Genomic DNA, 24982 nt, shown 5'->3' on the forward strand with positions numbered 1-24982 from the left:
CAAAAAAAAAAAAAATTCTAGAGAAGAGCTTATTCAGCTTGTATATTCAATATAAATTTATCTACATATCTGTGTTCTCAGCTTCTCTAATGTAATTTACTACTTCCAAATACTGACCAATTTACTAGCAGTGTGAAATATATAGTTAAGCTCTTATGTGTATATATATATATATATATATATATATATATAGTTGAGCCCTTTGGCTGATTAAAACAATTCTCCTTGAAAGAATGTGTTTACTGGTGGGTAAAAAATTACCTGATTTTCTTTTTTCAGCCTCTTGGCTGCTTAATAGCAAAATATAGGTGATGCGCTATTGTCTGTCAGTCTTGATGAGTCAATACTACAGAGTGGTATGTTTTTCTTTGCATTGTACTAGAAGTCTGACAAAGGATCTTTGAAAGCTAAATTGGCTGAGGGGGCGTACTGGGTAAAATCGATACCTTTTGTGGAAAAAGGTGGCAAGCTGTAGGAAATAAACAGTTTAACAGGGCAGATGTTAAAAAATGAAGCTTGCCTATGAAGGGGGCAAGCAGTGAACTCACATATGTGAGTGATCCCTGTTAGTCAAAGAATTGACCATGCCTGTGAAGATACTGTTATAACTGCAGTGAGAGGGTCTTGAGACTTCCAGGCAGTTATGATGCAACATAATACTTCAAGATGGAAGAAATTTGTCTAGGCCTGATATTTTATTTTGTTGTTTACTTGGACAAGAGAGCACAGTGCAGGAATGTTTCGCTCTAGCGGGGTGATTACAGGATGATGTCTCCTGCACGGCTGCCTCTCTGAAGGAACAGAAGTTACTTACAAGCTACCTGTGTGTTGCTGTACCCTTCAGCATGATTTATGTGCTTCCAGGTTAGAATGGAAAATAACTTCTAATGTGCGTGGTTTAGTGTCATGAAAATAATTTTAAAATGGTGGGATGGAAGCTGAAGAAGGTCCCACCCACTCAGGGGAATGAAGTCAATATCTGCAGTTTTCATGCCAATAGTCTCACCTAATCAGAGATTAAAATCAGCCTAGATTTCAGTGTATAAGGATAGAGTGTGGCTGGAAAACTATCTTATCTGAAGAGACAGTGGTACAGGAGATTATTGGAAATACCAGAAATCATTTTTGGTGTGAGTTGTGCTTTGCTCTCTCAGAGATTAAGCTTCTTTCTCTGGCTTCATTAATTCATACCTGCTTTCTCCGAAAAGCTTATTACTATGAATAAACTTGAATAAATATAGGGTGGAGAAGATTTCAGACCATCTGGAGAAAAAGTCTTTTCTCATTTACATCGGTCTGTTAGTTCTTTGTGTCCAAAGACTCCTGTAAGACAACTGTAGGATATACATGCAGGAGTTCCACAGTAAAAACTGCATCAAGTAAAACCTGATTTTCACACAGAGCAAATGCAGAAATGCTTTTTGCCTTTGAGTTCTTTCCCTTTTGATTACAGGGTTAAACAAACCTGAGATCTGACCTACACACACACCTCATGGGTCCCAGACAATTCCCAGGCAGCGGTTAGCTCACTAGTTTCTCCCAGGAATCTTGCTAGTAATGCAGGTTCAGCATCCCCGGTGCTTTCTGTCCTGCTTATTGCTGAGCTGTTCAGCCTGCACCTTTGCTCTCTGTGACTGTATGCCAGGTGGAAGGGCATTACTCTGTGTATGACACCAGCTGATGTTTGAAAACACTGACAACCGAAAACAAAGCTGTGCAGCCTAGAATAGGAAAATGCTTATTTAGGAAGGGACTCACGACACCTGTTGTGTTGGGTGCTGTGAGTCTGGGAGCTGAGCAGCCCAAACGCAGATACTGGATGGAGTGCTCCAAAACTCCTGTTGCAACATCCAGCTGGAGTGTGGCACAAAGGTGAGACCCGGTGTGTACCTGAAGCCCCTCATGACCAGGGAGTGCCATCTACCACCAGAATGGGGAAATAACTCTAAAGCAGGTAACAGTGCAGTGAAGAGACCCTCATAAGCTCTTTCCTCATTGACCTCATAGTTTACTTGATGTTCCAACTTAGACATCTTTGCCTGGGCTCTGCTGCAATAAGGAAGGATACTTAGGACCCCAGAAGAGACCATCACGGCAGGCAGTCTCTCAGCCTACCCCTTGCAAGCTGTCATCACTGACTTAAAGGCAAAGCCTGGCCGCTTGACCCTTACATGTTGGCTACAGCAGTGTTTTCTGGCACGGTTTTTGATCATGCTGGGTACAACTCTGTTGATCCCTGCCCCATGGAGGATGCTGCTGCCGCTCCTTCACCATGCTATCACCTCGAGCAGAGCCAGATTTGACTCTGAAACTATGAACTGCTCTGGACCCGCCTAACTGTGCAGCCACTCTGGTGTGTCCGCACGCAGTGTATCAGGAGGGCTGATTTGGTTGGGGTTTGTACTGCAGGTACCTGTGATGGACTTAGGACAAGGAAGGGTGTCTGGATGGACCTGGGAGACCGCTCTGGCCAGCCTGGCGAGTTCCTCAGACTAGTAGAGAGGCACCAGTGTTTTAACCGCACCATCTACTGGCTAATGGGAGCAAAATGAGCCAGCGATTTAAGAGTCCCTCTGTTCACTACTACACTAGGTGCTGTAGCCACTTTAGTCAACAGGTAAAGGTTGGAGAGCAAGTAAGGAAATCTGGAGTGACACTGAATATAGGCCTTGTCAGGAGAATTAAATTTCATCAAAAGTATCTTCTGGCTTCAAAAAGTCCATTGTAGTTCAATTGACATTATTGCTAGGAACCCGTGAGTCTCAGTTCTGGTCATATTTTGCATCCTCTTGAGGTATTCCTTTGGTTAGTTTTGTCTCGAGAAAACAGCATTTTTAAAGAAATAAAAGAGTTGGCAGGGTTTCTGCGCACACTTATGCTCTCCTCCCTGTGTGTCATCAATGCTGTTCCTCATGATGATTGGAGCTACACAAAATAAAAAGTAACAGGTGGCAATTCCTCTCCTTGATAACTCTCCTATTTTTCAGCTGTAGTTTAATATTGCAAGAACCCTGAAGAGTCATTTATGCTCTTGACTAACAGTATGCTGCCCGGATCACAGAAATGTTGAGAGCTATGCCGGTCTGAATCAGAGGCAGAAAAAGTCAGGATTTGTACAGGGTTGTTTTTATCCTAGCTGATATCTATATGCTGTTCCAAATGTCAGAGGATCAGTTTGCACAGATCCTTGATTTTCATTTAATTTGCTTTTCAATGATCCTCTGGGCTTCTGACATCGCTAGGTGCATTTCTTTATATAGATGGAATAATCTTACTTTTTCCTTATTGTAGTCATTAATGCAAACAGGAAAAATGACATTTTTTATTTAAGACTTGGAAAAAACGTACAATATAAAATAGAATGTGTAAGGATGACTGCTATCATATGTTGCTAGGTACTATTAATGGCTAGTGCTTGAATGTTGGGCAGTTATATGATTCCGTTATTATGTGGGTTGAGACAGGTGCCTTGTGGTGTGACCTCCTGACTCTGAAAGCCAAAGTGAACCAGACAGACAGGCAAACATGCAAAGTAATATATTTGGTTGCATTAAGTATTATATATCTATGAGTATATAGCCAGCTGCTGTTACTGTGACCAGTCTTCTCTCCCTTATATGCATGAGAATTGCTATTATAATTAATCTTAATGTAAAATTTGAATGCTTTTTATTTCTATTTTCTCCTTTCAGTTGCAAACGAGACAGGTGACAAAAATGCGCGACCACTTTCACGATTTGCCCGTAAGTAGTCTTTTTTTAATTTTAACTGGTTGATTTCTATATCTACTGTAGAAATAAACGCATTTAATAAGTCTTTTAAGCTCATATGATGTCTGACCTGTTATTACCATTAATTTACAGTACTAAACTGAGGAACCATAGTACTTAGTTGGAAAAGTCACTTACAGAAGTTCAGTCTTACTGAACAGAGTTGGTGCAAATTTAAAAGAATGGAAGGCTTTGTTGCCTTACTGTTGCTTCAGGCACAAAAGGTTATAACAGTATGTGTCACAAAGCCAGCTGAAGTTGGCTACAAAGAGGTTTGAGTCAAGCCTCAGAAATAGCGTACGAAAAATGTAATTAAACCTTAGTGATAGCTCCTCCATCACCTTCACACAGCAAGGTTGGCTGAAGGTATGGCTTAGGATTTGAAATAAATGACCCAAGTTTGAACAAAATAAAGGTGCTGGTAATGTAGCACCTGGTAATGTAGCACCAACTGACCATGACTTTGACTGTGTAAATTATTAAAACTCATGTGACAAAATATATAGGAATGAGGAGGAAGATAGGAAATTCTGTTCATAATGCAGTTTCATGTTGATTTGTCATAGCTTAGCAGGGAAAAAATCCCCTTCTCATCATTAGAAGGGGGTCATTTGCCATCATCGTGGGTGGTGCGGATCAAAACATCAAAATACTTTACAATTATGGTGCAGTATTTCACACAGTCACAGGGTGGCACTCTGAGCATGCCAAACCTCACATAGGTAGCTAAGGTGCGTAATGTAGAAGGAACATCTGTGGCTATGAAATCTGTTGCATGTAGTGACTTACAAGGTGATGGAGCAGATTGAACAGGACTGAGAGAAAATTGTACTGATATTCCTTATTCCTGATTTAGTATTTATTTTCCTTCATGTTGTAGACAGTAAAGCTTAAAAGGGGGCTCTATTCGTCAGTCCTGGCTAGTTCAACCCTGAAAATGCATATGGCAAAGGAAATCACAGAAGAGAGAAATATAAATGCAAACATTTTCGAGTTCTTTATCATTCCACTTTTTATCCATGGAAGTTCCTAGATGCTAGGTACAGAGTCAGAAGATTTACCCCAAGTATGTTTTATTCCTGTATATTTGGGTTACGAGGGCTTCATGCTGCAATATTGCCTGACAAGTAGGTCAAGCATAATGTCATGACATTTGGAACTGAGCTGGCATTTCAGTTCTGATTCTGACATTCGTAAGAACTTGATTTTTGGTGAATGTGCACAGGGTGCAGGTCTGAGACACGGGGACAACCAGGATCTGTTCCTGCTTTAATCTTGTCTCTCAGCCAGGCAGCCAAGCCTTATTTGCAGAGGTAGGGGTGACTGGCATTTCATGGAGGAGAACAGGCTGGTGGATGGCTATCAGCCGAATGAAAGCACAGGATACCCCTTTACAAGGGCTCATCGAGGCCCAGTGCTGCATGGGATTAAGTGGGGAGGTGAGATCAAGGCTGCAGGCTATTTGACCGTAAAAGAAATGAGATGCTGAGAGGAACACTTAGATAAGCCTGGTTGGGAAATAGCCACAGAGGCATGGTGTAGAGATGAAGGGAAATAATTCGAAGTGTAAAGCAGACCTTCACTTTTAGGAGTTAAATTTAGTGGTCTGGGAGTCAGGTTGAGGATTTAATGATCCACCTAGCTTCTTGTAGGGTATCATTAATAAGGTGACAACTCTGTGGGAATGGTAAGAAAAATTAGAATGGGAACTGTGTTATGGAAAGGAGGGAAATGTCTGAGGCATATGCTCTGCTAACGTGAGTTAAATGAGTGATGCCCAGAATTTATGCAGAGTAATATAACCTACTCTATCACACCATGTTCCATTGAACAAACAGTGGAGCACAGATCAAGCATTCAAAAACATTCTGACTGAATGGCAGAAAAAGCTGCAGCACTTGAGGATAAAGGTCCAAGCAGTAACTGAAGTCATAAAGGATTATCATCGTTACCCTTGTGTCTGAGTCACAAACCAGAGACTGGGTATCTTCCTGGACTGTGCCTTTCACATTCACTCGAAAGCTTAACTCAAAGGCAATTACCAACTTCACAACAGAGAACAGCATTTCCAGTGCTCTGTAACAGCTGCCCATTTGAGTTCAACTGTAAAACCTTCAGAAATTTCAGTGGGATCACAGAACACTTAACAAGCCATACCCATTTTGGCTGACCTTACTTACCTAGAGTAAGGAGGGAGAAGCATGTTTGCAAATGTTTACACTTATTCACATGGATTTGAAATTAAAATTGTTACTCATTCCAATGCTAGGGCTACCCAATCCCCTGTACTCTTAAATGTCAAATTCCAGTCCATTTAGGAGACTGTATTTAAGTGGTTACTACTCCCTTTAGCAGCAGTTAATGTACCTGGTATCTCACTAGGTCATCTTGCTATAAGCAACACTGCGCTAACAGTCTTTGAGCAGTTGTGGCTGTGGGAATTTAAGTTCATCAGGCTTTCGGCATTTCAGGCAGCTGGAAGCTCCTGGCTGATGTCTGTTCAGGCAGGCCAGTTAAATAAAACATTTGCCAAATTCCCTTCACTTAAGCATAGCTGTGGGAAGGTTGAACACTGATTAGGACAAGTGGGTATTCCATTGTTCTCGTGAAGTTGGTTAATTAATGTCACTTGGTTGATTTGTGGCTGTTGATCTTCAGAAGAGCCAAAGATGTGCAGAGAACATAGGGAAAAAAACCCCTATATACGCTGAAACAAGTACTTGGTTTTCTTATGCTGTTTTTGTTTAAAGAAAAAAAAAATTATTTGAGTGATTATATGGTTTTTAGTGGCAGTTAGTTAGCCTGTCACTAACTGGAATAAAAGAAAGGGTGGAGCTGAGAAAATAGGGAGAAGGTGGTGCTTTGGGAAGCTCAGCAGATTCCTTGGAGTAATTGCAGGAAAAAAACTTCAGAATTATAAAAGTGGCTGTAGAGAGCCTATTTTCCATAAAATATTATTTTAATAAGGCACAGTGGCTTTTTTTACAAGTATTAGTGTCCTGCTCTCCTGTCTTAGTGTGCAAGATGTGCAGCTGGGTATCAATTTATTTTTCTTTTTTGACTGGTAAAATTCTGGCTTCAACTGTGCTGAGTATGCCATAAAAAAAAAAAAAAAAAAAAAAAAAAAAAAAAAAGCAATCCTCTCAACATATTATAGAGAATCACAATATTTTTGGCTCCATCACAGATGACCTGTACAGTCAGATCATTTAAAACTTTTACATTCTTTATACTTCCCCTTACAGAAAGGGAAAAGAAATGCTTACCTATTCAAGTAAGATTAAGAAATTTTGAGAAATTTGGGTGAACAGAAACAGCGGTATTGACATAACATGGCAAGTCCTTGAATGATAAAGATGTATTGATGTATTTATTTCTGCAGCTGTTTTGTAGACATTACTTGCTTTTAGACTACCTGGTGTGAAGAGTAATTTTTCTAGTTATTGTAGCACAGAACTTGGCACAGGACGTCAAAGCTACCTCTAAATCTAGGTAAATAACGTCCTTGCACATTAAATAGCTGCTGGCAATTGAGATCAGGCTAGCCTATGAGTATGGAGCTTTCCTGATTAGCTGGGAAATGCTCTGAAAATTATTTTGGAATGGAGAAGTCAAATGAGCATTCTTGCTGCTCTTCTGTCTTTGCATCATTTAGGTGTGAAAACATGACATTTAAGACAACCAGCAAAATAAGGCTGCTATCACCTGTCCGTAGCAGCAGATGTTGCTGCTTCTAACAGTAGTTTCTCATTATATATTCACAGAAGAGACATGGGATAACAGCTCTTCTGTTTGGTTTCCTCTTAATGTACTTTGTATGTTCTGCAGCAAAAAGTCAACCTTTCTCCATATGTGTTAGGTCAACTATTTGCTTTTTAATTGTCTCTGCTGGACCATTAAGTCTGAATGCCAGGAAAATATTTGAAAATTTACCTGTACAGTCTCTTATAAAAATCAGTTGCTGACTTCAGAAATATCCTTTTTATCAGATTTTTTTTTTTTTTCTTTTTTTTTTTTTCATTTTGCCAATTGATAAGAAGCCCATGGAAAATGACTACTAGTAGAGTTGGTATGTCTTATTACTTTGGAACCCAGTAAGAATAATGCTTGCTGCACCTCTGTTGTGGGAAGTCTCTTAACTGAACTAAGCAGTATTTCAGTCCTTTTAAGAAAGTCGGTGATTAATATTGTATTGATTTGATGCTTTGTTTTTTGTTTGGGTTATTTGGCTTAAAATACTGCCACATCAATGGATGCTAAGCTATAAGCTAAGTAAAATGAAGAGAGGATATTTTTTGTTGACACATGAAAACCTCATGATCTGTTACAGTCTTGGATTCAGAATTAATTGAACATTAGTGCTTATTTCCATTTTGAGCTTTATTTCAGGTTTTCAGGCTTAATCCCAAAGTGTGGTGATGCAAAGGTGAAAAGATAACAGACCATCTTTGTTTTCCAGACTGCTGAGAGACTGGAAGATAGGCCTGTGAATTTATTTTTGCTTCTCACTCTCTGCTTTTGCAGGGTCTAAATCACAAAACTGCTTGTGGAACACCATTATTGGTGGGCTGACTGGCAACCTCAAGGAAAGGTCAAAGCCGACCATCATCAGTGACCCTAGACCTCCTGAAGAAATCTTAGCAGATGAACTACCACCAGTGGACAGTCCTGAGGCACTGGTGAAAACATCTTTCAGGTCTGATGAATATGAGTTTGCTTTGTTTATCCTGAGAGGGTGTCTTTTTAAGTCTGCAGTGTGGGTTTGGTGGGAGAAGTCGATACTGAAAGATTCTGCAATGCTGTGTATCTTCGTACTGAACAAGAGTGAAAAAAGTCCATACATAATACTGGCTGGAATCGCCTTTCACTTCTTGGGTCTCATTAGCCTTCTTCAAAGATTATGTGCTAGAGAGATAATAAATACGGTAACTAGTCAAAATGGTCGATAAAGACAGCTCATTATATGAAGATGTCTTTGAAGGTTGGTATTGTTTCATTTGAAAGTGGTTTAGTGATGGAAGACGTGCACTTTAGGTCAGATGATGTTCTTTATTGATACAAGGGAGACCTAAGCCTTTTTCTGTTATTGTAATGTCTTGAGAACTGGCTAGCATTAATTTATTTTGTTGAGGAGAAGGATTCTGGCCAGAGGCTTGCAAGCAAGCAATTGCTGCTGTTGTAAAGTGCATAATGTATCCATTGCAGGGTTTTACTATCTTTTATTTAATCATGTGGACATGTAGTTGTCAGATGTTTCTTGAAGGCATGTTTTCTGCAGTTTTCTCAAAATGAGGTAAAATAGAGAAGCCATGTGTGTGCAGCGGATCTTTGACCAAAATGTGAAAATTGGTGTGCCCAGCAAAAGTGAAGGGAGTGGCAGGATTGATTTTTTTTTTTCCAAGTGTTTTTTTTTAAACTTTTTTTGCTCTTGTTGAAAAACTGTGCTTTACTTTTATATTCAACACACACGTGTGCAAGCATAAAGTGGTTTTTGTTTTGGACAAATTGCTTTGACTACAGCAATTTTGGTTATATCTCAGTCTGTCAAACTTATTTCAGTCTTCATATAATCATTATTTTGAAGGTACTTATATAAGTCATTATATTAGGTAGTAATTTCAGATATCTTATTTATACTGCTTGATGTTTAAAAAACATTTTACCATAAAGTGAGTTTGTCAGTCTATATAAATAAATCCTGTAATTCCATATCAGTTTTCCTTCTTTAATATTTCCATTGAAATGATTCGGGACAAGTGTCTCAGAACGTGGATCCTCCTTTTATGATGAGCCATGGTATTTAATGGCTTTTAAATACTTTGTGCCTCTGGTATTTAAAATCTGTGATTTCAAGAGATCTAACTCTTTCCCAGCTTTCACTTCTCATAACAAATTCTGGGTAGCAGCAATCCTTCCACTGCCATCGTCAAGTTAATTTCAGCCATTTTACATGACAAAATAGTGTCACTGCATTTCAAATGTCATGATTTGATTATGTGAGTAAGGGTGACTCTTGGAAGAAGTGAGCTTGTATATAGCATAATAAGGACAGATAAGTTGGAAAATATAGTTTGGCAAAACAGTTTAGCTAATGCAGTTTAAATGGCTCTATAAACTTTACAGAACCTTTGTATTTCATCAGTATAGAAATTACTGTACCGTGTGGCATTTTGGTGGGCTTTTATAAATGGAAATCCAAACAAATTGTTGTTACAGAGTAAACTGTAACTGTCTGGTTTTATAAAGAAAGGAAGCCCCGTGCGTGTTTAGGAGCTATGCAGAAGAGTGGAAGATAAGTGAGTACATTGCATTTACTGTCTAAAGACATGAGAAAATACAAACACTGTGGTGTTTTTATTCAGTTTGGGATCATGTTGATATTAGGGTGCAAACCTGGGCTGAGGAGACAGTAGCATCTTTTTTATGCTGGGTCGTATGTTTGATTTGTCAGGGTCTTCTGTGGGTTGTGACCTTCAAGTGCTTCCTTGACAGAGTTGGAGTGGTGTGTCCGAGTACCCGTGATTGCCTGGCAAGCATGGGCTTTCCTTGTTTATCATTGAGTAGACGCTAGGGGAAGATCTTGCTACCCTGTTGCCTTTTGAGGAGTGAGATGTGATTCACAAGTTGTCCAGTCCAGCATGTCTTAATTAGGAATCTGGTGGCTGAATCTCGGGGTGGGTGTGGGGAAGGGGGGCAATGTTGGGCGTGTATGACCTGATTTTACAGACAAGAACCAGGCCTTTTTATTTCTGAACGTGACTGCTATAGACTGTAAAGTGCAGCGACTCCCTTACTACTTGTGATTCACTGCTGGTAAAGCAGTGTATGGCAATACTACCCCTTTCATGCATAGTTAAAAAGAAAATCTCTCTCCAGTGTCAAATGAGTCACACTTCTTGTGATTGCATATCTTTTAATGTGAATATATATAAGCTGCATGAAATCCCCATTGCCACCTCTTGTATTAGATATTGTTTTCTACTGTGCAGTACTTATTCTGCAACTTGGAAAATTCGGAAGAGATCTATATTTGATTTTGTTCAACATCTAGATATGAGCTTGTAATGCCTTTAAACATAAAAGGAGGAATATGATTATTTCAGTCATACTTTTCCTGCAGTAATAATTCATCCTTAAGATATAAACCAAAAATCAAATTAAACCAACCCCCTCTCTACACCCCAAATGACTATAGTGCCTGATCTCTCCTTAATTAAAAAGTGTTCTGATGGTCTTGGTTTTCTTATACAATTATTTCACTATGTCTTTTCTGAAGATACCAAGAACAAGCACAAGATTGGTCTAAACAAGGTTGAATACATTTCTCAAGAGAGAAGTGAAAGAGTTTGCAGTATCTTCTTGCTTGCAGTACTGTGCTGAGTCAGCAATTATAAGTAATTTTTGTCTTGACTAGTTATACTACTGCAGTGCTTAAAATATAGATTTTAAGATCCATTCTCACTGGCATTTAGTCTATTTGTCTAGGAAAGGCAAGGGAGGCCTCAATTTGAACTGAATTTGAAAATACAGTGGAATATGAAGAATGACAAGAAAAAAGATAATTAGACACAGAAGTGATTAGCTTCTTGGCCCACACTTTATGCAACAGATCTGATGTACTCACTGTCTTTCTTTGCACAGATATCCAAGTTCACAGTTATAGGAGCTGTGATCACGTTCTTTTTGAATAGCTGTGCATGGGTCAGCATCCATGTATGTACAATCGTTGCCCATGGCTGTGGTCTGATGCCCAGGAGTATTAGGTGGTGGGTGTTTGGCCTTGTCAGGGCTGCGGGATCTGGATATTGGCTGGAGATGTCAGCGGTTGCCAACACTGAAGTCTGTAACTCAGAAACTCTCTTCCTAGATCTGCTTTTTAATCGTCTAGGTCCTGTAATGAGCAGTGGTGCTATTGGTAAGAATTAACACTGCCTATTAATGAGCTCTTAAGGAGGCTGTGTAATAACTTTACAGCCTGCTTTAGCTTCTGTGTGTGGCTCCCTGGCGGCGCTACCCAAGCAGGTGTTTTGATAATGCCGGGCTGGCACCCACCAGAGGGAGCAGAGAAACAAGAGACAGGATTGGGTCCTCCTCTCCAAATACCACCTAGAAGTTTGTGGAAATGCTTTATGTTGGAGGATACAAGAGAAACTGTTGCATTGGTTCCCAGACAGCTGCCTGGAGTGAATCAAGTCACTAGGGTGGTACTGCTCCAGCTGGACATTTGATGTGTCCAAGATGTCATGATTTCTTTTAGATTTGTTTGGTTGTGATGTACAGGAGAGATGGAGTTTTGTTTGGAGTCTGGAGACCTGGGACACTGCATTGGGGTGTATAACACTGGCGGTGCTTATGGGATGTAATGGCTGTGCTGGATCTTGTCACAGAAGAGACCCCATGGGACAAGGTGACTGAGACATCCAGGGAAGAGTGGAGATGCTCATCTGAGACATTCAGTGCAACCTCCCATCCTGGTCCAGGCCCTGCATGACAGCTAAAGTTGGTCTGGAATCACAGAATAGTCCAGCTGGCTCTATCTAGCACGTGGGGACTTCGGGTGGGAGTGTTTCCAAAGTGATAAATCGGGGTAGCAGGCAGCTGAACAGTCAGCGGATGAAGCAAAGACCCTCTGTGCGGTACCAGACAAGCCTTACTGGATACCTGTGTAGCTAGACTGAACTAGGAAGTGATATATATCATCTGTTACCGAGGCCATATGTCCTGGGAAGCAGAAAGGCAGATTTAGTTCTTTCAACATCACAGGGTTTTTAAGCTCAAGGCTTGCATGGGTTCTTAATTTCTGTCACCTTTCAAAATATTTCCAGTTTTTAGCTTGAGGCTGGGACATCCCTGTGTACCTCAATAGCTGCTCTTCCTATGTCAGCTGCAAAGTTTCTTTATCTTTCCAAGGGCAGTTTGATTTGCTTTCCTTATCTGCTTCTGTGCTGCTTTGGGAATCTTAAATTACACTGGCAGCTAATCTTGTATTTCTGGTTTGGTCACGGGTGATGTAAACTCTTGCTCTTGCCAGCTACTGGGAACTTGGTCTACAGGATAGAAGTGATACTTCAGTGCCCCAAATGCAAAAACTTCAGTCACAGAGCTTTGTGCTGGGAGTCAGCTCACAAGCCTCAGTCGTCTGGGTCAAGGTGGCATCCGTGGGAATAAGGGATATGAGCCTGCCTTCCCTCTACCTTGCCTGACTCAGAGCAAGAGCCCATCTCCAGATACATGGCAGAGAGGGACCTGCAGGACTTCACCACCTCTCACATTTTGACATTCTCTGGGCAGCACCAAAGCTTGTCTGTAGCTACCTAAGCTCGTACATGAGGTCTGAAAATCAGAGAGGGAGGTGATGCTCTGCAGGAGAGCCATGACCATGACTGCAGAAGAGCAGCAGTTGAGGACTAGTCGTTGTGTAGAATAAAGTCCTCCCTCCCTCCTCCTCCCTCCCTCCCCTTGGTATTTGTTTACGGCTCATTTAATTTGGATTTTCTTCGTTTTTTTTTTTTAAATACACAGAAAGATGAGATGAGTCTCACTTGCCCTAAATTGTTTTTAAAAAAAGACAACAAACAAATGACTGCACAAGGCTGGAAACATGAAAGGCACTTTCTCATTGTTTTTTATACCCATCTACCACAGATCCAGGTCTCACTAAACATTAAAATGTAAGCAGTCTCTTGAAAACCCACTCTTCTCAACATCTTTCTCAATCCAGACTTATTATAAGGCGCTTTACTTGCATTAAACTTAAATTCATCTATGTTCTATTCAAACCTGTTGCTTATTCCACTTATTTATTGATACTCATTACAATGAATAAGAAGTGGAAAGTGTTCTGTTCATTAAGGAAATGGCTCCCACATTCTTTGTTTTTCTTCTCTCTTCTTTTAATTGTGCCTCCCTTCTAGGTGCATGTTACACTCTGTGGGAACTAGGCACTCATTTCTTGGTAGATTGAGATTTATGAGTCAGAGGGGGAATGATCAGAGGAGAAAGATTTATATCAGTTACTGTTCAAAGGCTGCATTCTCTCGCTCTTCGCGTATATCCACACGGGTCCAAGAGGAAGGTGTTTTTTCAGGCAGTTGAAAGTGAAATGGAGTGTTCTCTCTTTTTTTTTTTTTTTTTTTTTTTTTTTTTTTTTTTAAATATCACAGTCTCCTTGTTCTTCATAGGATAGATGTATTATTGATGACAAGCAAACCCAGTGATTCTGTCCCTGTAAATATCAGACACTTCAAAAGATCCAAGTTAAGAAATTCAGATGGACTGTGGGTGTCCTAACAAAGCTGTGCCTCTGAAAGGCAGGGAAGAAATCCACTTCCACAATGGAAATGAGGGTTTTAACTGAAGCTTCATGGATAAACAAAAGTCCTGACTACACTTCTCTGCCTGACATACATCACCTGAATCTTGTACCGCAATAGACTCCGAGCATTTGTTTTGCAGCTGTGAAAGGCCAGTTCTGGCTTTGTAAGCACACAGATCACCCCCAGTCCTTGGCATGGCCTACACTAGCCCCCACCACACACAGAGGGTAGACGTATTTTTAAATCCAAACGTGATATACCTGTACAACAATGTGAGTCCCAGATATCTGTGCAGCTCTCACGTGGGTATACAGGTCTTTCCAGGGGTCATGATCAGTTGCTTGGCTTACTGACGTTGCCAGCCCAGTCTTCCTTGCAGGTTTACAGAGGAAACTGTATATGGGCAGGGAGTTGTATATAGGGAAAATACATGAATTTAAAGGTAGTCTTTATCTTGATAAGGAAACATTTAATAATGCACTATTTAGTTATCTCCACGATGAGAAATAATACTAATACCAAACTGAGATGCCTTGCAATTCCCGTTGACATAGTTTTTAGCCTGGTTTCATAAGGAAAACTGGCTATCCTTTCCCTAAGGAAATTGCTGTTTCTCAGTCAGCCTTCCCATTAATTTCCTAAACATAGCTGAACTTGATCAGTAGCTTAACAGAACGGTTACCTACTGGGTAACCGGGTCACAGAATGTGTTGCTCTGGGGAAGGTAGGTAAGATGTAAAACACAAAATATGTAAGAACCCAGTCATAGCTTATGCCGCAGCTTTGAATACTCTAATTGGTGCTAATGAAAGGTATTATTGTCACTACTATTATGTTGTAAATCGTGCCTAATTACCCTGGTGGAGTGGACCACATATCGTATTCTGGTAGATAAAGTGAATTATATGCCATGACCCCTTCCCCTCCTGCCATGTGGTTACACCCAGTGTGGTCTTTCTGTGCACATGCAGAGGTCCAGGATTTCCTAATGTGAACTGACTGTCATGGAGCGTCACCTAATGGGACGAGCAGCTGGATTTTCAGGCAAAATAGCACTGGAAAGGGGCTGGTGGCCAGCTGGCCTGTTCCTCTAACCTGCAGTCCACACTTGAAGGGCACTTGGGAGGAGGGGAGGGGATGTGGGCTCTGGAAGAGATTTATTGTCCTGGCAGTCTGTACATGTCCTGTGGGCCGTAAGTTGTTCATCCTGTTATTAAATTAAGACTGTCATGGTATATATTTCACTCCCAATGAGAAAATGGGATAGTGGCTTTCATACTCTTGGCAGTCAGAGGGAGTGTGATGAGCTGAGATAAAAGTCTTTGACTAATCAATTGCTGAAGCTTTATCTTGAGTTCTTTAATTTGCGTAAGCAAGAAACATTCAGAAGACACTCAAAGGAACTTCCAGTACAATTTCATCTTCTAAATGGCTGGCTGATGTCAATGAAGTGGTATTTTATATTGTGACATCCTAAAGGATGTGGGAAAACATTCTCCAGATCTGATCCAATTGGGGACAGATTTGGTTTGGTTTTGAGACCACAAAACCTGCAAGTAAGTGTTTAGGAATATTTTGAAGTGAATAACAACAATAATAATCATGAAATTGCCCAAAATAATCTTAAGGCTGATGGATAAGGCTTTAATCTTCACTAATGTCCTGCATTTCTTCTTAATGTGAAGACTTTGAAGCAAGAGGAAAAAGGGATACTTAGCTCCAGTTAATTGAGTCTGACAATCAGATCTGGAGAGAAAACTGTGTGCTCTCTTGGGAAAATACTATCCATTTCTGTATTGAAATACTTTTTTTTTTTTTTTTTTTGGTAATGAAACTCAAGAGAGAATCTACACTAAACATTTGCCTGAGACACACTGGAAATCTCCATACCCGTTACAGGTATCACCCATCCAATGGATAGAATTGTTGATTCCCATGGGAATGTTATTAATACCAGGCTAGGGGTTGCTTAGAGTCACCTGTTTGCATGTACTGCTCTGTGTGTATCTCTTTTGACTCCGTGCTTTCTAGCAAAGGTTTTTGTCTGGTTTGCCTCCTCATGCAAAATTATTTTTGGTAACTACTGTACCTTGCTGGAAATTCTTTTGCCAGAAATCTGTAGCCCAGCCTACCAGTGACTTTGCAGACGTGTAGCAACATCTAAGGTAAGTAAAGCTGCTTCGAACTGTCAACACCCCTTACCCACATAGCTTTCTAATGGCTGTTCTTTATCTGGTTTTTGCATGTTAAGCTGCCTGCTGGCAATTTCTAGAAACTATTTTATGTAATAGAAAGGTCTCATTTGGAAATTATCACACTATCCATCTGAGTACTCAGCACTTGCTGATGTCAGAGCCATAGTGTCTGTAGTTTGCAGATTGGGACATTTATTTTTAGTTCCAATAATTTTTGGATCTGAATCTACTGAAGTGTTCACAGCAAGACTGCTAAAACTATCATGTGTTACTTGGTTTCCATCTGAACTTTATAAATTGATCTAAACTTTATAAATTGACTCAAGTTGTTTTGAAACCAGGCCTATAGTCTAAATTTGCTGTCAGTTCTGCTCTTACTCTGGCAAAAAGCAATCTTATATCTTCTTTTGGTCACAAGGCCTTCATTTTGAGGTGTGGAAATTGACCAGGAAAATAGGGGCTTTGGGTCCCCATTTGCACTCAGTGATTCCTTCTGTTACATATGTACCTTTGACCTGTCTCCTCTTTCATGTGAGCACTTAAGAGTTCCTTGTCAGAGCAAATTTTCTCTCAGCTCATCTGAAAAAGGACCGGACCTGAAGTTCTGTTTCTTTTAAATAACAGCTACAGAAGAGCGTTTATTGGAGAAAGGAAAACTGTGAGAAGCTTAGTTTCCTTCTTCCTAAGTGATGTGCGCAAGCCTCATTTAGATCAGTGTGAGCATCTGTAGATGCAGTTTCTAAGATGAAGATAACATTTCTATTCTCAGTACTTAGAACCTCAAGATTGATTTTTGTCACCACCAGTATCTGCTCCTGAAATCAAAAAGATGCTTGTTATCCTACTGTCTTCTTGTAACAGTTGTAGTTCAGCCTGCCCTGATTCTGAACAGTGTTATTCATAATAAGTAATATTCAGATTTATTCCGAAGATGAGAAGTTGAGAAAATTGTATTCCTCTTAAGGCACTGCACCTCCTTTTGAGGGCTGCTTCACTTCATAAGTTGTTTTAAAGTTGCTCTTAATATCCACGATGTCAGCAGTACTTAAGTAAAAGAATTAGAGTGTAAGTAGTGTAAATACAGTGGGGCAAGTTTGGTGTAAATTGGCATAAAAGTTGACTTCTGTGGATTTATACTGATTTACTGTAGCGTTTGTGGCATGATACTTCAAAACAGTGCTTGTACATGGAAATGTGCATATTTGTTGTTTAATGTTATAAATCTGATAAACTTGGCAGAGTGTTTTTACTGAATCATGAGTGACGCTGTCAAATAATGTTAATCAAAGTGACTTGGGCTAGATACAGCAAATTTCGCTCTTGATGAATGCCCACTGGCTCTCACAAAACCTCCGTGAACCTTGCAAACTTTGAATCAGTACAGCCTTTAACAGTTTAGCTTTTTTCTCCACTGCTGTAATGGTAATTCTAATGTAGCCAAGGCTTTTTCTGAGCATCTGAGGATGGCAGTGGCAAGCCATGACCTGAAACGTAGCTTTTCTTTGTGTTGCTTGGGCTTTACATATTTGCTCATTGCATTGGTTCTCAAAAAAAAAAAAAAAAAAAAAAAAAAAAAAAAGCACTTACTGCTTTTTCACTTCATAATTCATTATATATTGTAAATAATTGTGTTATCCTGACATATCAGCTCTTGTGCTAGCAATACTGTTCTAATTTCTTACAAAAATTACTCATTGATATCGGCAGAAAACAGTCTCCTTAGTTTTGTGCTGCAGCAGAATATCAGCCATATTACTCTCTTTTAAGCTATTTTTATTTTTTACTGAAGTTAAACTCAAATTTTTCATATTCTATACATAATTCTTTTTGAAACAGTTGTACAGTAATTAATGAAAACTTTATAATAACACAAACCGATTCAATGTATTTTATGAAGATCAATTTTTTTCCCAGCATGGCTGTGTTATGGCTTATACAACTATGATTTATGCTGTTTAACATTAATGACCTGAATGATGGGGCACAGTGCACCCTCAGCAAGTTTGTAGATTAAAAAATGGAACTCACAGCAGTGGGAGTGGTTGGTAGACTACTGGCTGTGCTGCTATCCAGAGGGACTTCCACAGGCTGGAGAACTGGGCTGACAGAAATCTCATGCAGTTCAGTAAGGGGAAGCACAAAGTCCTGCAGCGTGGCAGGGAAGAACCCCCTAGTAGTACATACCAGTACATTCTGGGGGGTGACTGACTGAAAAGCAGCTTTTCCTGAGAAGAACCTTGGGGTTCTGGTGGACAACAACTTAGACCATAGGCCAGCAATGTGACCTCGCAGCAAAGAAGGCCAACAGCATCCCAAGTGTCATTAGGAAGAATGTTACCATCAGGTCAAGCTTCCCCTCTGTTGAGCAGTTGAGGCTGTATGTGGAGTGCTGGATCCAGTTCTGGATTCCTCAGTACAAGAGAGACAGGGACATACTGGAAAGAGTCCAGCAAGGGACAGTGAAGGTGAATAAGAGACTAGAGGATCTGACGTAGAAGGGGAGGCTGGGAGAGCTGTGACTGTTCAGCCTGGAGGAGAGAAATCTTGTAGGGAGGTTATCAATATAGATATGTGATGGAAGGGAACGCGCAAGATGGGGCCAGACTCTTGTCCGTAGTGCCCAGTGACAGGACAAGAGGCAGAGGGCAAAAAAACTGAAATACAGGAAATAGCATTCAAATATAAAAAAAAGCTTTTTCTTTTCTTTTATTGTGAGGGTGATGGGACACTGGCACAGGTTGTCCAGAGAAGTTGTGGAGTCTCCATCCTTGGAGATATTCAGAATATAACTGGACACAGTCCTGGGCAACCTGCTGTAGCTAACAGTGCTTTAAGCAAGGGGGTTGGACTGGATGGTCTCTAGAGGCTCCCTCCAGCCTCAGCGTTTCTGTGATTCTATGGTGCGAATGGTGAAGTTGAATTAAAACCCTGTGAGTAAAACCCTAGTGTCTGATCTGCACTGCGGATCCGCTATCTGCTTTGCAGATTTTTGTTGCATCGTCTGCACACAGCTACTGCATGGAACTCCCTCTGACGTCAGTATGATGTAGAGGTCTGCAGTGCGGTTTCATGACTGGGATTTTTCTCTGGAGGCTTTCTCCATCTGTGTTTGAGACAAACCAGAATAATATGTTTTAATTTTTTTCCTATGTAAACTATTTTGTGAATTGAGTCTTCCATAGACAAGATTATTAAAATGCAAGATTCATTTCCCAGTCATCAAAAGAAAGTGGCACTGAGTTCACAGCTCATGTAGGTGATAGGAAAGAAGAAGTTCATATGACAAGATACTAATACAGATCCTCAAATGTAATTTGCATTTGTCTGAACAAGCTTCCTCTAAGAAGGGAGGGGAAGTGCAAATGACAGAGGAAACTTTAAAGAACCAGGGAAAACTTTTTCATCAGTTCATGATGAGTTGGGTAATGGTCTTAGTGAGATTATTTGTAGCCTTAGAAAACGTTAGTTCATTTCCAGGGTCAGCTGAACGCTTTGATCTGTCTTGAGTCGAAGCCTCGTAACACAGGTTACTGCTGGTTGCTTCTGCAGAAGCATTTCTGTGGGTCCTGCTGAGCTTTCTCTAGGTCCTAAAAAAATATTGCTTAAATATTTATCTTCACAGAGACTAAGGTGTCGTCTATTTTTAACCAGCACTCTCTACTAGTGTTGATTTCAATAAAGAACTTAGCCTAAAATATTACATGGGAAATTTTCTAATGTATTTCTGTTGGCACTGAGATAAGACAAAGTGATTGAAAAGCAAATAAACTCATTCTCTCATTAACCTTTCAATTGCTGAATTTATGTGTCTGTTGATGTGCAAAGTGTTACTATTTTTTTTTTTTTTTTTTTTTTTTGTGCGTGTGTGTGTCTAGTCAAAGCTAAAGTCATCTTAATGACACTCATCTCTCCCCAGACACTATCGGGAGCTACCTGTTAAATACTGTCAGTAGCTGACTTTTAAAATTCTCTGGTTTGGTTTTGTTTTGTTGGCCCAGGCAAGGCCTCAGATGTGAGACCAGATTCTCTGCCAGTTTTATCCATGCAGTTTTGTAAGAGTACCTGACTTTAGCAGAGCTGTACCAGTATATGCCTGAGACAACTGAGGTGTGGCAAGCATCTGAATGACATTAGCTAATTGAATGCAATTCAGATGGAGAGGAAGGTAAACAATCAACCAGTTTTCTGTTCTCTTCTGAGTGTCTTCATACTTCTGTGGGAATTTCAGGGAATCCGGCAATAGAAACAAAGCACCAAAAGCTGACTTCACGCAAAATTTCAGACAGGTAGCATGAATAATGGCCATCTCTGTCTCATTTTTGTAAGAAGAGATACTTTCTGGGAAGAGGGTAGAAGAAACAGGCTTGCTATCTGACCACATTGAGATAAATACTGGCTTTGAACTCTGAGACAAAATGCTGGCTTTTAAGGGCCAAGTATGTGCCATTTTCAGAGTATGTCCCCCATGGCCATTGCTCTGGCTAGAGAACTGCATCCATGTTCACGCCGTTTGACATCCCCAGTGCAGAAAGACAGTGCTGCGAGGGAAATACTTGCTGTTCCACAGCACCTGCCTATGGTCTACTGGTCTTGGCGAGCATTTGTGCCATACCTGACTTCTCAGTAGCCATGTGGACCCCAGGGCCACTCCACTGTTACCTTTATAAGTGGCTCTGCTCAGTGTCCTCCTTAGCCATTCTCTAATGACCATGCAAGGATTATTTTTCACTGTGATGTTACTAGCGAGACAGGAAAGGCAGGAGGGGTTCAGCTGTCTTGTGGGGGACTTAAGACAGCCAGAGCGGCAGGTCAGAGAGCTGAGGTGACCTCCTCGTGGTCCTGGATAGCCAGCTGGTTCACATGCAGGGGTCTAGCTCCTGTGCCAGTTTTATGTCGCGTGGTTTGGTTGGGGGTTTTTTTGGTTTCTTTATTTTTTTGCGATTCGTACTGAGCAAAGGCCTATCACCTCACACTGTTTCAGGTGGAGAGACAACAGCATCCCTTGATAGGACTGGATTTGCAGGGCTGAGCTGTGGGCTAAATGGGCTGGCAGAAAGTTTGGAATAGGTCTGCAACCGGCTGCCCAGTTCAGAAGGAGAGGGTGGTCATCATCCTCTGTCTGCATCAAACTCACATTACCCTGTGGCTTTTCTAGCTTGGCACCAGTCTGTTCCTGTAGCCACCATCAACGTCAGAGTTGCTGGAGGGTGCACGTGGGTGAAAGCACAGCCATCTGGCTTGTCCTCAGCTTAGCGATGAACCTAACAATTGTTTTCTGACAGATAGCCATACCTGGCTGCACTGGGAATGTCCATGGGATCCCTGTTGTGTAGCATCTACTGGAGGATAGTGTCCATTGGTGTATCATTTTCCTGGGATGACTGCCATAAGCACTTAATTTATGCTAACATCACTGATCAAGTCTGTGATTTCTCCATGTTTTGGGTCTTTTGTCTGGCCCAAACTTGTAAGCAGTCAAGTTTCAGGTGTCATTTTATGAAGCCCAGTGGCAGTTATCTGATCATAAACATCCTTGTTTGGTGCCCATGTTGAGATGACATCATGACAGGCATTGTTGCATCTAGTTTTCTGGGTCACACTGGCTATTGCATCATGCTGACCCGGCCATGTAAATACAGTGTTTTGGGCTATGCCTGTTCTCCAGGTTGACTAGCGATGCTTCAGGTCCTTGAATCCAGAAGATACATCCAAATTACATATGAGTGCAGACTGGAAATTGCTTCAAAAGCCCAATATTTTCAAAGTGTTACTGCTTGTTGAACAAAGCCTTGCTGCAGCCTGGGCAGTGTGGACATATGGCCAATTTAGCCAGCAAAGTGCCTTTGACAAGGTAGTCTCAATATAACCAACAGAGAGGTTAGAGAGGATCACAGGGTTCATTTTATATACATTCTGTGAAATTTCTTCTCAGCTTTACTCTTCTTGGTCATATATTCTTAAAATAAAACTCTAAGAAAAAAAACATAAAAATTTCTGGCTCTGTAGTTTCCAGGCAGCATGGACTATAAAATGAAATAACCCAGCTGTATATTTAGAAGCATGCAAGTAAATGCCTTATAACTAAACTTGATATAAAGGTACAGTTAATTGAAAGTAGCATGTTAACACTGAAAATAATGCTCTACTTGTTTCCCATTTCACAAGGTAGAAAATATACTTTAGTTTAATGAAATTACAATGAAAATCATTATTGTTTTGTACTTCTGAGGAAGACAGATATTTGAAATTTCTTGGATGATTTTGGAACTTTTTTGTATAGTGGGTGTTCTTTCAACTTTAAAACATTTTCATCACAATTTTTTTGTGCCTCTAAAAGTAATAATAATGAAGTAGGAAACGCAAAATTAGATTAAACAATTGCCAATTAAATAAATTTCACTGGTAAAACACAATATGAAAATGCACACTGCAAAGCAACATGAAAAAATGCAGAGAAATGGTAATGCATGATCTTCAGAATAATTTGTGGGGTTTACATCCCTGTTCAGTGGCTTGTCTTATTGAACAGTAATGTAAGGAACCAGCTTTTCAAAGGACCTTCCTTACAACACTCTCCTTGGTATACCTAGTGTGGGACTGCAAAAATGGGAATGCCATGGAAAGGCAAATGAATAACGAGAACAGATGAATGGTATTCTCTGTGTGTGCATGTGTAGGCAAGGAGAGCCCTGGGCCACTTCATGAACATCAGCCCAGGATCCTGCTCAGGGATGCTGGTGGTCCTCCAAGATAACTCACCCCTGGATTGTCTTCCCTCTTCAAGTGCTCTCTCTGTGAGAAGCCTGAAAAAAAGTGGCATATCTTGGAAAAGTAGCGTGTGTGGTACCAAGTACCTGCTTTTATTCACTCTGATAGAGGTGAGGAAGATAGACCTGTCACAGACTTAAGCCTGCTTTCCTCTCTAGTCTCAGCAAGTGGAAATTTTGCTCCTTTCAGGACAGTATCATAGGTGATACGAACCTATGAACACACTGCAGCAACTCAGCCAGGTGGGAAGCCTGAAAACATACTGAAGGACAAAACTTAGCTGCTAGAAGAAGCATTAGAAAGTGGCAGTGAAATTGGTCATGAACAGGTCCAGTGAAGAATCAGATACGTTGTGCTCAGCTCCGAGGAGATGCAGAAACCACACCTGAATATTAAGCTAAAAGGGGAAAAGAGGAGGGAAGACCAAAAAAAAATAATCATAGTTTGGAGGAAAACACATCTTTTTCACACTTGTGTAGAATATGGGAAGTTGGTTTCAAATGTTTTGTTGTTGTCATTAGCATTTTGATATGAATAGTTCACGCTGCTACAGAAGAACCACAGTGTCGGGGTGGCATCCATGGTAGGAGGCAGTCCATTCCCATATCTCTGTCTTGGAGGGAGGTGGGCTGCCATGCTGCTCTGAGCACAGAGTGGGGTGGGTTTGATGCTGAAGGTCGTGCCCAGCTCCTCTTTCATGTGCCACAGGCCTGTGACTAACTGATGAGTGTAGCTGCACGTTATGTATATGCAGCGGGAGATAAGAGGACTGTTTTGTCATGACTTTACAAGAGCTGTGGACAAGAAGGCTTAATGACAGAGGAGTGATAGCTCTGATAAGCCAGAGCTCTGTGCAGTGTCTAATTTTAGTGTTTATCTGACCAATGGGTAACTGGAAGTGTTGTCAAATGACAGATAAACCCTAGAAACATGGACTGTGACCATCCTTTTATCATTAGTTGCAAGTAACCATGGGGATAGGCATGTAAGAGGTCTGGTTTTGTTTTCCTGTTTTTCAGTTCAAGAGTGAAATCAGAAATAAATCCAAGTGAGAGTCAAATGGACTCCAAGCCTGTAGATGAAAATAAATTCAGGGACAGAGACTCTGACCTTGTCTATCCACAAAAATAGCAGCGAGTTAGATCGGTTTATTAACTTAGTATACTTGCATCTACTTAATTGAATTCAGTAACTGCTGTGTTCAGCATTCCCTTTCTAGCACACCTACGTGGAGGAAGATGTCATGCCAGTTCAGGCACTGGAAAGTGCCAGTTCAGGCACTTTCAGCAGCAGGAAATCACAAATACAATGTCTGTGGTTTCTTCCTTCACTTCCTGTAGATGAACATCTGAAGTAATCTGTATTTCCCTTTCTTTAGCCTCTTTCCATTGTACTTTAATTTTGTTCAGAAGTGATGGCTTGCCCACGACACCTGACTTGACAGTTGTTTTCTCATTTGCCCCTTGTCACTGCAGGAGCAGGCTTACTGTGATTGCTTTACTCACCACACTAGGCTATCAGCCAGCATTTGCTGAGCACTTACGTGCTTGCAGATTTACAGTTGTCATTCTTTCCATTGTCCCTCAGTTCCTTTTTTTTCTTAAAGCTTCGGTCACAGGGCACAGCCCTCACTATGAGTAAGCCTCTCTGAACCCTTCCCAAAATTCGTCATGGATATTATTCAAAAAAAAAAAAGGAAGGGTCAATGAACAACACCGAGACAGAAGGAATTATGTCTTGCTGGTTTATATTTAATGGTTGGCATTTTTTTCATTCAGAATTAAATACCCAAACCTTTTCTTGTTTTAGTTCTTGGAAAGAGGTAGCCCAGACAACCTGAATTTATTGTTCCTGGGCAAGAGAGGAGCCTTGTTGGTGGGAGAATTGTGGGGGTAGTGTAACACATCCAGCCTCTGGCTCACCTTCCCATTGT

General features: G+C 40.7%; 1 protein-coding gene across 4 annotated transcripts in view; it reads left to right on the forward strand.

Annotated features, from left to right (window-relative positions):
* Positions 1 to 24982, forward strand: part of PDE1C (phosphodiesterase 1C) — a 318823-nt gene that overhangs the window by 39348 nt on the left and 254493 nt on the right. For all 4 annotated transcript variants that reach the window (XM_026844005.1, XM_026844000.1, XM_026844001.1 and 1 more), the window contains exons 2-3: positions 3693 to 3743; positions 8295 to 8466. In XM_026844005.1, the coding sequence (XP_026699806.1) occupies positions 3693 to 3743; positions 8295 to 8466 (223 nt within the window). The remainder of the gene's footprint in view (positions 1 to 3692; positions 3744 to 8294; positions 8467 to 24982) is intronic.

The sequence above is a fragment of the Athene cunicularia genome (genome assembly GCF_003259725.1).
Source record: "Athene cunicularia isolate RWA chromosome 2 unlocalized genomic scaffold, athCun1 chr2_part2, whole genome shotgun sequence".
Lineage (NCBI taxonomy): Eukaryota > Metazoa > Chordata > Aves > Strigiformes > Strigidae > Athene > Athene cunicularia.